The sequence below is a fragment of the Urocitellus parryii genome, chromosome 9 (genome assembly GCF_045843805.1).
Source record: "Urocitellus parryii isolate mUroPar1 chromosome 9, mUroPar1.hap1, whole genome shotgun sequence".
NCBI lineage: Eukaryota > Metazoa > Chordata > Mammalia > Rodentia > Sciuridae > Urocitellus > Urocitellus parryii.
Genome location: NC_135539.1, coordinates 46537687 through 46550013, shown reverse-complemented (window position 1 = coordinate 46550013; position 12327 = coordinate 46537687). Strand labels below are relative to the sequence as shown.

Below are 12327 nucleotides of genomic sequence, written 5' to 3'. Positions count from 1 at the left end.
CTTTAAAAATAAATAAATAAATTGGGGTCTTTTGTGACTAGCATGTTTCACTTAGAATGATGTTTCCAAGGGTTCCTTCATGTTGTGACATGGATTGATCTTCATTTCCTTTTTATGGCACAGTAATATACTAGTATCCTTTGAGAGTTACTTCACCATTTTTTCCGCACCAACATAACATGCACACACACACACACACACACACACACACACACACACACACACAAATGGCGTCCCAGACCCTGTACCTGCTGTGGTATACAGCTGCACAGTTATGCACTTGATTTCTTTCTGATATTCACTCAGCTGTCATCTTCATGAGACCCGCCCTGACTACCTTCTTAACAATGATGACCCTGTCCTAGTCACCTTACTTGTTCTACATTTGTTCTTGCCACCTGTTACCCTTGGACTCTCTGTTCCCTCTGGTTTTCTTGTTTATTTCTCATTTATCTCTTTACCCCTCTCCTCATAAGATGTCCAGGGCAGTTTTATTCACTGCCGTATCCTGGGGGGCCCTCAGCGTCTCACACACAGTACACTCCACAAATGGCTGAATGGATTAAAGTATGGGGGCAAAATATTTAATAGACTCTCCATATGTATTTGTCCAGTGGCCTCAGATTTAATTATAAATAGGACAACTAGTGTAAGGAAGGGTTTGTGAGAGCTCCCTCCACGTAAAGAGCAAGACATCTGTATGGGCGAGGAGGAGAACAGAGAGGTTCTGTAGCTTTCTACAGCTTCGCTTTGTGGATGAAAAAAAAATGAAAAGCATTAAAAATTGCTCCCATCTGGGCTCTCCTTTGATTTCATTTTTTTGCCCATTGAACCAAAAGGAAGCTGAGAGCTAATAGTAATTAGATACCCAGAGCATGTCGCTGGAGCCCTGCAGACCCTTGAACAATTCCAGCTAATCTGGGCTCCTTTTCTTTCTTAGAATCAGGAAGCATTAGGTTGGGAAGCCTGCTTGTTGAATTCTAGTAACCTCTTTGTCTTAGACCATAGCCGCTTGTTTCTGCTGAACCATACAGTACTTAGGGAGTTCTGAGTTATGTGAGGTTGTTTTTTTTTTTTTTTTCTCATACTGTGTATGATTCAAAGGGGGAAACCCAAGCTGAATTGACCTTCCTGAAACTGTAAAACCTGTTTAGCACCAAGCCCCAGCACAGCCAGAACCTGTTGTCCCCAACTCTGCCTACGATCCTGGGACTCAAGAGTCAGCACCTGCTGATGGGGTCAGTAGACTGCACCATACAGCTTCCAACCTGCCCCCACCCTAACAAAGAGCCTGGAGCAGAGAAAGATGTTTCCAGGCAAGATGAGTTGTGACAATTCTCTCCAGGATTCTAGTTGGAGACCATAAGCTCCTTGGATTGTAGATGTCCCCAGTTCTCTCTGGACTAGAGTTGAGTTCGGATAGAGCTACCAGAAGGAGGACTGTGGCTTCTTGGTTGAGGCAGAAATCCCTCTGTGGCTGGCTGCAATCACCACATCTCTGTTGCTACATCCCTTACAGTTGAAAAAATGCATTTTTAACAAAATGTCTGGGCTCAATCACTGGAGATTCCTTACCTCAGGAAAGTAGCCTGAATTCAAGCAGAAAGAAGAGAGTTTGAATACCTTCTCCAATGCTGTATGATGTGTAACGTTGAGAAAGTAACTTAACCTCTCTGAACTTGGGTTACCATAATACCTACCTCATAAAGTTTTTTATTCATTCATTCATTCATTCAACAAGCAGTTATTGAGTATCTAATATGTCTCAAGAATTGTGCTCAGGGCTAGAAAAATAACATCCCAGACCTTAAGTCTGATGGAGAAGATATTTGAGTAAAAAAGGCATTCATAACACAGGATGATAATCATTGTCATAGAGGGCTGCACATGAATATATGGGAGAACCAGCCCAGCCCAGACTGGGATTGGGAAGTGTGGAGGGCTGGGGACCCTTCTGGTGAAAAGAAAGTAGTTCAGGGCAGATTGCTAAAAAATTTCAATTTCCTCTTCTGCTGTCACTTCTCTCCCTCCCTCAAATTCACAGTTCCTCCAGTTGACCTGCCAACACTAGAATTCTGGGGGGAGAATCAGAGTTTTAAATAGAGCCAGCCCTTCTAGAAAGACAGGGAATTTAGACTTGAAGTTCTTGTCCCTAGAAAATATCCCCTCACCTCTCTTCTCTTTGAGATGGCATTCCAGAAGGAGGATCCAGAGAGGGAGAGCACTAACATCAACAAGGGTCAGAGTGCAGAAATGGCCTCTATCTGCCTTAGGGGAAAGCCAAAATCAGAACCTTGGACTCAAAGCTGGGAGTAAAGGGAGGCAGGCCCAGCACCTCGCCCCCTGCTGGCTGCAGTTGCAATTGCAGAGCAGCCTGCAGGACCAAGAGAGATACCCTGCAGAGTCTGGTTTGAAAAGCAAGCTGCAAATGTCTAGCTGGCTGCCAAGTCCCCTGCCTAGCTCCCTGGCTCACTCTTCAACTAAGGGATCCTGGAACTTGCACCTGATATTTCAGAGTACACAGTGCACCTCCCTCCTATGCCCACCAACCTGAGGACTGTGACCTTACCCCTCCCCAGAAGGAAGGGCTGGTTCTTGAAGCACCAGAGATTTGAGCACACAAACAAGCTGCTGTTGAAAAATGATTCCTGAGCAGTGCTTCCTGATTTGCCTTTTTTTTTCTTTCCTTTTCTTTCCTCCTTTTCCTCTTCCTCCTCCTCCTCCCCTCCTCCTTTTCTTACATAAATGACACCAGGGAAGAGTATTGTCATTTTATCTTTTTAAAGCTTGACACCTTTTGGTTATGAGGGGTATACCTGAATTTCCCTGGAGAGCTGGTGGCCAACCCACTCTCTGCCATCCCATCTCTGTCTCCCTAAGGGTCATATGACCTCCACAAAGGGCACTGGGATGTTTCTAATGCACCACATCTTTGTATAGAGTTACCAGGTGTGGGAGAACTGATAAATTCCCCCAAATAGAAAACTACAGCTCCCCCCACCTCCAAAGTCTGCCCTCCAAAGTAGTAAAGCCCTGCTTTAAAAATAACACTTTATAGTAGTCCATAAACTACTCTTTTCCAAAACTGGTGAAATGGCCCGTCCAGATTTTCTCCCCAGATGCACCCAGTGCTTCTCAAACAGATTAATTCCACCCTTTGAGGCACCCAAAATTGAGGTAGGTCCTTTTCAAGGAAGGTCTGAGGGACAGAGAGGTTAGGCTACACATCACTGGGCCACAGTGCTCATTGCAAGAAAAGCCAAAGTTAGGCTCAGATGCTCCATATCCTTGGGCATCTGACCTTCAGACATTATCCCTCATTGCCTCATTGATCCCCAGAGGCATATTCTGAGGGGGGGGAGGCGGGCAAGAAATTACATCAGGAGGCAGAGGATAAGGAAGGAAAAACTCGGCTTGCCTTTAAAGTATTTACATTCTCCAAAGCCTTAAGCTAGAGTCTTTCTGCAAGAAAAGCCAAAGTACACACAAGAAAATAATATAGAGAAAAGCGCTCTGGGGAGAAAAATAAAAGAAAATCTAATCCAATGAGGGGAAATAAACTGGCCTGTTTCTCCATCGACTTGTTAAGTACTCGTTAACCTCTTTCTCTTTCCCCTTTCTAAAGATTCTTAAGCCAAAGGAAGCTAAAAGGGTTTTTGATGGGTTAAAAAGAGGCCATCCATTAAAGGGTCAAGGACTGGTGTGCTGGGCATCTGTCACCCGATTAACCAAATCAATTTGGAGCTCGTGTTGTCTGACAGAGGAGGCAACTGGCTGGGGGAACATCTTGATTCCATTAGGTCTGGGTGTGGAGAAATATTAACCATTGTTTTGTTTACTGGGTGTGGGGCCATCTCTGCAGAAAAGAGATAAAGAGATGCCAGGGAGCCCTCTTGCACACAGGTTAATGTGAGACACACAATCACCCATGTTCGTGGTCTGCATAGTTTGGAAGGCCTGATTTGGTTCTGGTGATAGGCCATTCTGCTGTGGTTAATATCAAGGCATATTATAACAGGATACTTGCTTCTCAGAGCAAACATTTTTGATATTAGAAGTCACAGGCAGAAAGTGGTCAGAATGAACTATAATCACAATTGCTGCAAATGTGGGAATTGGCTGGAGAAGACTAGAATGAACCAGCCCAAAGAGAATACAGCAATCTGCAGCTCAAACGGGATGATCTGATCAAGAACCCTTGGTGAGATTTAGGCTTGTATCACAAAAAAAAAATCCAACAGAAAACATATTTTTAGACACCCCTGGCACCATATTGGTGGTCTTTCAAAGAAAAGAAAATTACACAAACCTGTACTTTGGACTGATAAGTGCTCAGAGTACTCAGAAGTTTTACATTAAGACTAATACTGGCATGTAAACAATGAAGGAGAATGGACATAGTGGTTTCTAATATTTATTGAGTGCTCACTGTGTATTACATACCATTTCAAGCACTTTTCATTAATGTAGCAACTTTATTGAGTGCTTACCTGTGTACTAGATACTATTTTAAGCACTTTTCATTAATATAGCAACCTACGAGTAGTGTTGTTATCAGTAGCAGTATTTTGAACATGAAAAAATTAAAGTCATTGGGCTGGGATTGTGGCTCAGCAGTAGTGCGCTTGCCTAGCACAGGCAGGACCTGGGTTCGATCCTTAGCACCACATTAAAAAAAAAAAATTAAAGATGCAATTAAGTTGCCAAATATATACAGCCAATATGTGGAAGATAATATGACTTTGAAAACTATGCTTTTAGCCAGTACTAGTCTGCATGAAGTCTTATACGTAGGAAAAGTTTAAAACAAAATACTCAATTTTTTTTTTTTTTAATTCAAGAGAACAGCTATGGGGCATCCTTGGATTTAGTAACCCCTGGGCACCCTGATGTCCTAGAAACGAGGATGCTAAGATAAGGATGGACATCAGGCATGGGCCTCCCAGCTGGTGTTCTTGCTCTTGAAAACGATGAAGCAAAGCACTCAAGAATGAGTGACAGTCATAAGTACTGATTATTTGGGACAAAAGCATGAGCCCTAACTTGATGAGGTGCACAGCATCTCCATCGAGTTTTAAAAGGCTGGTGGTACAGAAACCAGAGATGGTTTTCAGCTCTACCATGGAAGTAACCAGCAGAACTTGCTTCACTCTATTCTTAGTAAAAGTCTTGTCTTCCCAGCTAGATCCTAAATTCCTTAAAAGAACAGTCATCCCTCTATCCCTGTGCGGGTTGGCTCTAGGACCCTACTTGGATACCAAAATTCACCGATGCTCAAGCCTCTAGTACAAAACAGTGCGGTATTTACATAGAACCTGTGAGTACCCTCCTGTATACTTTAAGTCATCTCTAGGATACTTATAATATCTAATGTGATGTAAATAGTTATTGTACTGTGTTTAGGGAATGATGACGAGAAAAAAAAGTCTGCATGTGTTTCTGCATTGTGTTGCAGATAGGATTTTCTTTTTCCAGGTATTTTTGATCCCTCGTTGGTTGAGTCAGGTGCAGACTCCATGGATGTGAAGGGCTAGCTGATAAACATGTGCCGGGCACATTTCTGCCAATTAGCATAGGCCAGTGCACAGAAGATACCCGCTATCAAATCGGTAGAAAAGGATGGATATTAGATGATGCCTAATACCCAAGGGCTTTGTTTCTCTTTTCTTAACAAATAAAGTAAAATATTTTGAATGCCTGTGGGACTGATATAAAACTGACATTAGGTTTCAACCTATGGCTTCATCCTGCTTTTGTACACCTGCTTTTTTTTTTTCTCCCCAAAAATGATTGTGCCGCCATAGCAGAACCCTACCAGGGTGCATGTGACAAAAATCTCCTAGCCCAGGCTTGGGGCCTCTGTGACAACTCACATCTTAAATTCCAGGCAGCTCAGGTTCAGCTGCTTCCTCCTTTTGTCCTGCAGATGGACAGCAACTCATTTTGATTTGCTGAGTGTGTAAATAAACCTAGAGGCTTGTGAGAGGCTTTCTGCATGTAGAAAGTAGAAAGGGCAGAAGTGAAAGAAGGAAGTGGAGTTTTAGTTTGGATGTCTCATCCTGAGCTTGGAGTCTGATTCTTCTTATTAGAGGACTCCTTGCTGGAGTTTGGAAAGTATGCAGCTTCGTTTAGACTGCCAAATCCTGATCATTTGAAGAAGCGACAATTTATTTAGCCAGAGCTTGAAACATCTTTGTTCTCATTCATCGTCAGAGCCCCTTGTGGAGTATTAGAAAGAGCCCAGGATGGGAAGTCACAAGATGTGCCTCTCAACATCGATGACTTATTTAACCCCCTCTCACTGGGGATGCTTCATCTGTGAAAGGAGGGGTTAGAGCAGATTGCTGCTGTGATTCTGTATAATGGCCCCTCTGGATGAAGCAGGAAGTTACTCACAGGGACATCATTAAGAGGCTTGGTGACTCAGCCTCCGACCGGAGGAAGACAAGGCTCCCTGAAGTCCTGATCAAGAATAAGAGCCACCAGACGGAGCTTCCTCCCAAGCCCATATTTCCACATCATCCTGAGTGCTTGCCCACCATGCCACATGCTGTCCCAGCACTCGGTAAACCCTGGCTACAGAGGAAGTCCAGTGGAGCCGAGGCCCCTTCCTCTGCCCCAGCCTTCAGCCATACACAGGATGTGGGAATTCGAATCCAGCAGACTAGCTAATAGGAACCAGTACCTAGGCCCTGGCTCATTAAGGATTTATAGTACACCCTGTTGCACTCAGGGCTCAAAAGCAGTATTATTAGCTACTCGTTTGCTCTTTGTGGATAAATGTCCCTCATCTTCTGTTTTATACATGAGTACATTAAAACCAAGTAGAAGGTTTGTGACTACATTGGGAATCACAGCATGTTGAGGTCAGAAACTAAGAACCCACATCTAGGCCCAGGGTCTCAACAATGGTGACAAACCCTATTTTGGTGAAACCACTTCCTTTTTTTTTTTTAAGCCACTGAGCATCCCCAGTCCTTTTTATTTTGTGACAGGGTCTTGTTAAGTTACAAAGGGTCTCACTGAGTTGCCCAGGCTGGCCTTGAACTTGAGGTCCTCCTGCTTCAGCCTCCTCAGTTGCTGGGATTGCAGGTGTGCGCCACTACACCCAGCAACTCCCTGATGATTCCTCTAAGTTTCTTTTCTATGCAAGCCCAAATCATTGAGGCTGTTCTTAATCATGATTATTGTTGTTTCTTAGTCCTTGATCGAAAGCTACTGAATAGTGAGGTGATTGCAATGTGGGAAATTAGAGGAAGTCAAGTCTCCAAGAAAAGAAAGTAATACTTGTTATCATTTATGGTATAAAGAGAAGGCAAAGCCATTGTGTAGGGCTAAAACGATTTGGTTTTATACATCCTCCTTCCTTGCCAGACACATTGTTGCTCATTTGTGAAAATCATTCCACTTGTAAAGTTAACCACCCATTAGTGACTAGGAACTGTTCCCACTAATTGGTGGACTCAAGGGGAAAGCAACATAGTTAGAGGTTGGGGTAATGGACCAGGTGCCCTTGACTTCTATTTCTGGTTCCTTCACTAACTTGCTGTGTGGCCCTAGGCCATTTCCCCTCATTTCTCTGGGCCTCATTTTCCCCAAGAAAATTTCCCAGCCACTCTTCTGGAGGGATCCTAAATGATCAAAAACAAACAAACAAAAAATGACATCTGCAGAGCTTTTTTAAAGATGCCTAGATGAAGGCATTAGAATGGCCTTGATTTCGTAGGTTTTAATTAACAAATCCTTTGATTATTGATAGAACTACACAGTTGAGCTTTTAATTAGCTCCACAGGCATAATTGGCATAGGAGTGACACATAATCCTAAGGGAACTAGCCCAGGCCTAAGGATGATCATTATGAGTGTCCCATGGGTCTTTATGTGGAGCTGCAAAGCTCAGCGACATCTTTAAGTGGTGGCTGGCATATGATGGTTGCTTGGATAGCCAAGAAAAGGAGGCTCCCCTGGAGCGGCTCAGACGATGAGGGGCTGCCCTGGAACCAGCACAGTCAGAGCCGCCTTTCCTTGTCGGTAAGAGGGAGGCAGGATCAAGCATCCTTTGTTTGCTTATTGTTTTTGCTCTGCCAGCCACAGAGCAGAGTGTTGAGCAGACAGGGCCTCCGAACCATGGGCACAGGGCACATGAGCAGAAATACCCCAGGCCCCAGGAAGAGCCCAGTGACAGCTGCCCCTGGCCTCTAATAGCAGCTATCCCTGCCCTCTATCCCTGCTGTCTCCATACTTCAACTCACCAGTGTGCCCAGCTCCCCATCTCTGCCCCCTCCTCTAAGTGAGGAGAAAACGATCCTCAGCCACCCTTCTCATGCCCAGCGCAACAATGCCATCCTGAAAAACTACCCTGTCATTCATTCATCTCACTCTCACCTCCCCCTCCCAATATTCCATTTGTAAGATAAAAAAAACACATCTATAAAGTGCTTAAAGCAGGGAAATCCATTGTGTTGCACCCTGTTACATTTGTTTCTACAGACAGTACATCATCTTAGAGACATGCCTGGGAGTCAGAACTCCAGGTTTCACTGCTGAGAACAGCAGCCAGAGGCAGAAGCTGTCCCAGGGGCAGCCACAGTGGCCGCAGACAGAGAGAGGGGCTGCAGCAAGCCCAGATGGTTTTGTTTGGTCCCGTTGGCAGACGCAAGGATCTCCACGCTGAACAGCATGAGGGACCACTTAGAGCAAAGGCGTGGTCTGTGTTTTATTTTGCAAGGAGTGGGGGAAGGAGGGGTTGCCAGGGAACCAACCCTCCGAGCATTCTGCACTGGGTTCTTTATCTGGGGGCTTCAAATGAAAAGGCACAAGTGGGTTTTTCTCACATATGATCACTCCAGGTGTGGCTACCTTTTCTCCTTGTAGGGGATGGGAGAATCCAGCCTCCCTGGGTCCTCCTACTACCTTACCCCCGCCCCAACTGTGCTGCTGAGTCCTGGACAGAGCCTGTCAGCACCCCGGCACCAGCACCAGAGCCAGATCAGCTACATAATTGGCAAGGCCAGTGCAAGATGGAAATGAGGGCCCCTTGATGAAAACTTATTAAGAATTTCAAGATGACAACAACATAGGATTCATCCAAGCACAGGGTCTTTCTGAGTGGGGGTCCTTCAGGTCACACACCCATGAAGCCAGTCCCATCCAAGATCCCACTTTGCCTGGTCAAGGTGGGTACAAGAGCATGGGCTGAGTGACCATCAGCCATCAATGATCCATCTCCCTTTTTTCAGAGGAAAGAGGACAGATAATAGGGTGAGAAAATAAATCTTTATACTTAAAATTTTCCAGCTTTCAAATAATACAATTCCCCTTAAACCCCAAGTCAGGGGGCTTCATTAGGAAAATTTTTTAAAAGCCTGCAGTTATTTATTTGCCAGTATTGGGGGGAAGTGAGAACAACTAGGAATCAGCAAGATCCAGGTGTGGAGAGTACTTACTTTGTGCCAATACGGTGCTAAGGAGCTGCTGCAGCTAAGATCCATCTTGGGGGCCCTTTCTTGCCATTTTACGAATGGGGAAACTGAGGCTAAAGGAAAGGCCACAACTTGCCCAAGGTCTAGCAACTTGGAAGTATGGGAGCAGATTCCAAATGTCTTAGTCAAATTTCAAAGCCTTGATGCCTGGCCTTGTCACTCTATGTGTGACCTGCAGGTGAAAAGGCCAATGTCATAGAACCTATTAGTTCTGGGCTTTTCTTTTTTTTTCTTTTTCTTTTTCTTTTTTTTTTTTTTTTTTTTTTTTTTTTTTTTTTTGACTATGATGAAATTTGGGTGAAAACTCCATAAAAACCTAGCAACCAGGGATCAGAGAGAACTCTGGGTGTTTCTATTGAGGGATTCACAGTGGCAAAGCATCCAAGGAGAGCCCTTGGTGTGATATTTGAATAGTAAAGACACTGCTAAGGCAGGTGAACACAAAGCTGTCTGAGCCAGAGCATGGCTTTAGAGCCTCCTTCTTTCCTTCAAATGTCTCTCCATCCACTTGGAATTGAAATTGACCCTTGAAGAGAGAGAGAAGTATAGTTTCCTTGGGTTTCAGAGTACATTGCACTCTGAGCTGCTCATGGAAGAGGGAGCTCTGTAGGAAGAGGCAGTTGATGTCTCCCATCTTATTACCTACAGAGACAAAATAATTTTAAAATTTCAGAGAGGAGACTGTAAAGATAAAAGATGAACCCATCCTAGAAAACGGTTTTATACCAGCTCATCTCTATGTGGATGGTGAACCAATTGGCCAAGCACTGACCACCAGCATCCTGAGCCTGACTCAGGATCTGACAGGGTGATCTGATGCAGAGAAATGGCCCTCACATCCTTTAAGGTGGAGGAAACAGAGCAAGTCAGAATGGGCCAGGAGCCTCCAGTCAGAAGATTCTGGGTCTGGAATGAGACCTTAGAAAGCATATGTCCCAACTTAGTGGGCAGAAAAAGGGGGATCCTGGGGAAGAATCAGCCATCTCCAAGAGGAAGGATGAAAACAGGATTTCTGCTCTATTTCAGCAAAATAAAGTCACATCCTAAGTTTATGGAAGGGGATACAACATCCGTCAATATAAATGCAAACATGTGGGCGCTTGACTTTATCCTCCTGACATTTCCCAGAGGGTGAAGCAACTTTCATTTTCATCCAGTGAAAGGAACCCCGTTCCTAGAGCAATTCCATGCAGCCCTAATTGCTTCCCAGCATTACCATCAGATTTCTAGTTAAGCGGAGCTCTCTGCTTCCTTCAGTTGCTGGAAGGGCTCTGGCTGCAGTGTCCCTCTAGGGATACAACTCTTGCTTTTCTTTGTGCCACCGAGAAAGAATGGGCATGGCAGTCTCATATTGTGATCTGGAGTCGCCTGCCCCTAACTAAGGTCCCGGCAGCCTCCGCCCTTTGCGAGCGCGTCGGAGGCTCTTGCACATTAGCGGGCAGGAAGTGGAGTCCCGATGGGAGGCTGGGAATTTGAACGCCTTCCCATTTCAGCACTTGAGGGGAGGAAGCGCGGCTCGGCACTGCACTCGGCAGGCACAGATGGCTCCCGCTCCCCTCTGAGCGCCCGGTGCTCTCTCGGCCTCCTCTCCCTCCCTCCTCTCTGCGCTCCCTTCCCCTCCCCGCCGTCCTTGGAGGGAAAAGTCTGCAGAGCTGGGAACTGTCTTGAGAATCCAACAAAGGCGAACCCAAGGGGAGCAAGTGGAAAAGAACTTGTTTTGTTCCCGTTTAGAAACCTGCAGGAAAATCCACACCCACGGTGCCTGGTTTTAAACGGAGAGCTGCTGTGTGTGTGTGTGTGTGTGTGTGTGTGTGTGTGTGTGTGTGTGTGTGGTTTCAGGCACCAGCGGAGGAGCACAAACAACTGCACCATCTCTGCTTTGATAAGGAAACTGCCAGCTGTGGAAAGTTAACCGGGCAAAGACGGGACAACAACGCTGGGAAGGCAGCGCTCCTAAGTTTAAACTGCACTGTTTTCTGTCCAGATATTCCAATGGAGGCAATTGGAAAACCTGTATTTCAGAGAAAAGAAGTTTTCTGTGGAAGTTCATGACCCCCGCAGGTAAGCTTGAAAAGCCCTTTTCAGCTGAATGCCTGACATATTATTTGTATTATTATTTTGGGGCTGTCATTGTTTGTGTTTAGTTTGGGGTGGGGGGAGAGGATGGTGAATCATGGAGAACAGGGTACAAATCAGAATGGAAAGCTTTATTGGTAAATGTGGTAGGTTCAAGCGCATGTGTGAGAGGATGTGTATGTATGTGTGAGAGAGAGAATGTGTGAAATTAGCAATTTCATGACTGTCTCGTCTGTGTGTGTGTGTGTGTGTGTGTGTTGCACACCACAGAGCTGGAGGGAAGCTTTGTGGCACTCTGTAACAAACACAGAGTTAAACCCCAGCAGTGGCCCAAGTCCCTTTAGGAAGCTTTTGCCAGAGAAGAGGCCGAAGGCACCCTTGTCAGAGCAGTTGAGAGTGAGTGGGTTCAGGCAGGACAATCAAAAGGAATCTGTCATTGAAGCAGTTGTGCTCAACTGTTTTATTCCAGGAGCTATAATTTTAGAATGTTAGCATTGTGGGCGGATATGAAAGAAATACAATTATTTCTCCCTCCACCCCACACTGTACCCCAGAGAGCACCAGGATAAAAGATCCTTGCTCCAAGGAGAAGCCAGACAATAAGGGCCCAGTAAGGACTGCAGTGAACTGGCCTACAAGGGGTCGGGGCAGCTCCTGCCCTCTGCTTTTTCTTTGTCTGCTGGCAGTCCTAAAGTTGCAGGCAGCCCATAAGCAGCAGTAGAATTTCCTAGAATCAGGCCCGACACATAAGAATAAATCACTTTACTCA

The 12327-nt window shown here is 45.2% G+C and overlaps 1 protein-coding gene across 1 annotated transcript in view; it reads left to right on the top strand.

The window, feature by feature from the left end:
• Positions 1-12327, top strand: part of Frmd4a (FERM domain containing 4A) — a 262810-nt gene that overhangs the window by 196845 nt on the left and 53638 nt on the right. Inside the window, exon 12 of the mRNA XM_077802674.1 lies at positions 11467-11543. Coding sequence (XP_077658800.1) covers positions 11467-11543 — 77 coding nt within the window. The remainder of the gene's footprint in view (positions 1-11466; positions 11544-12327) is intronic.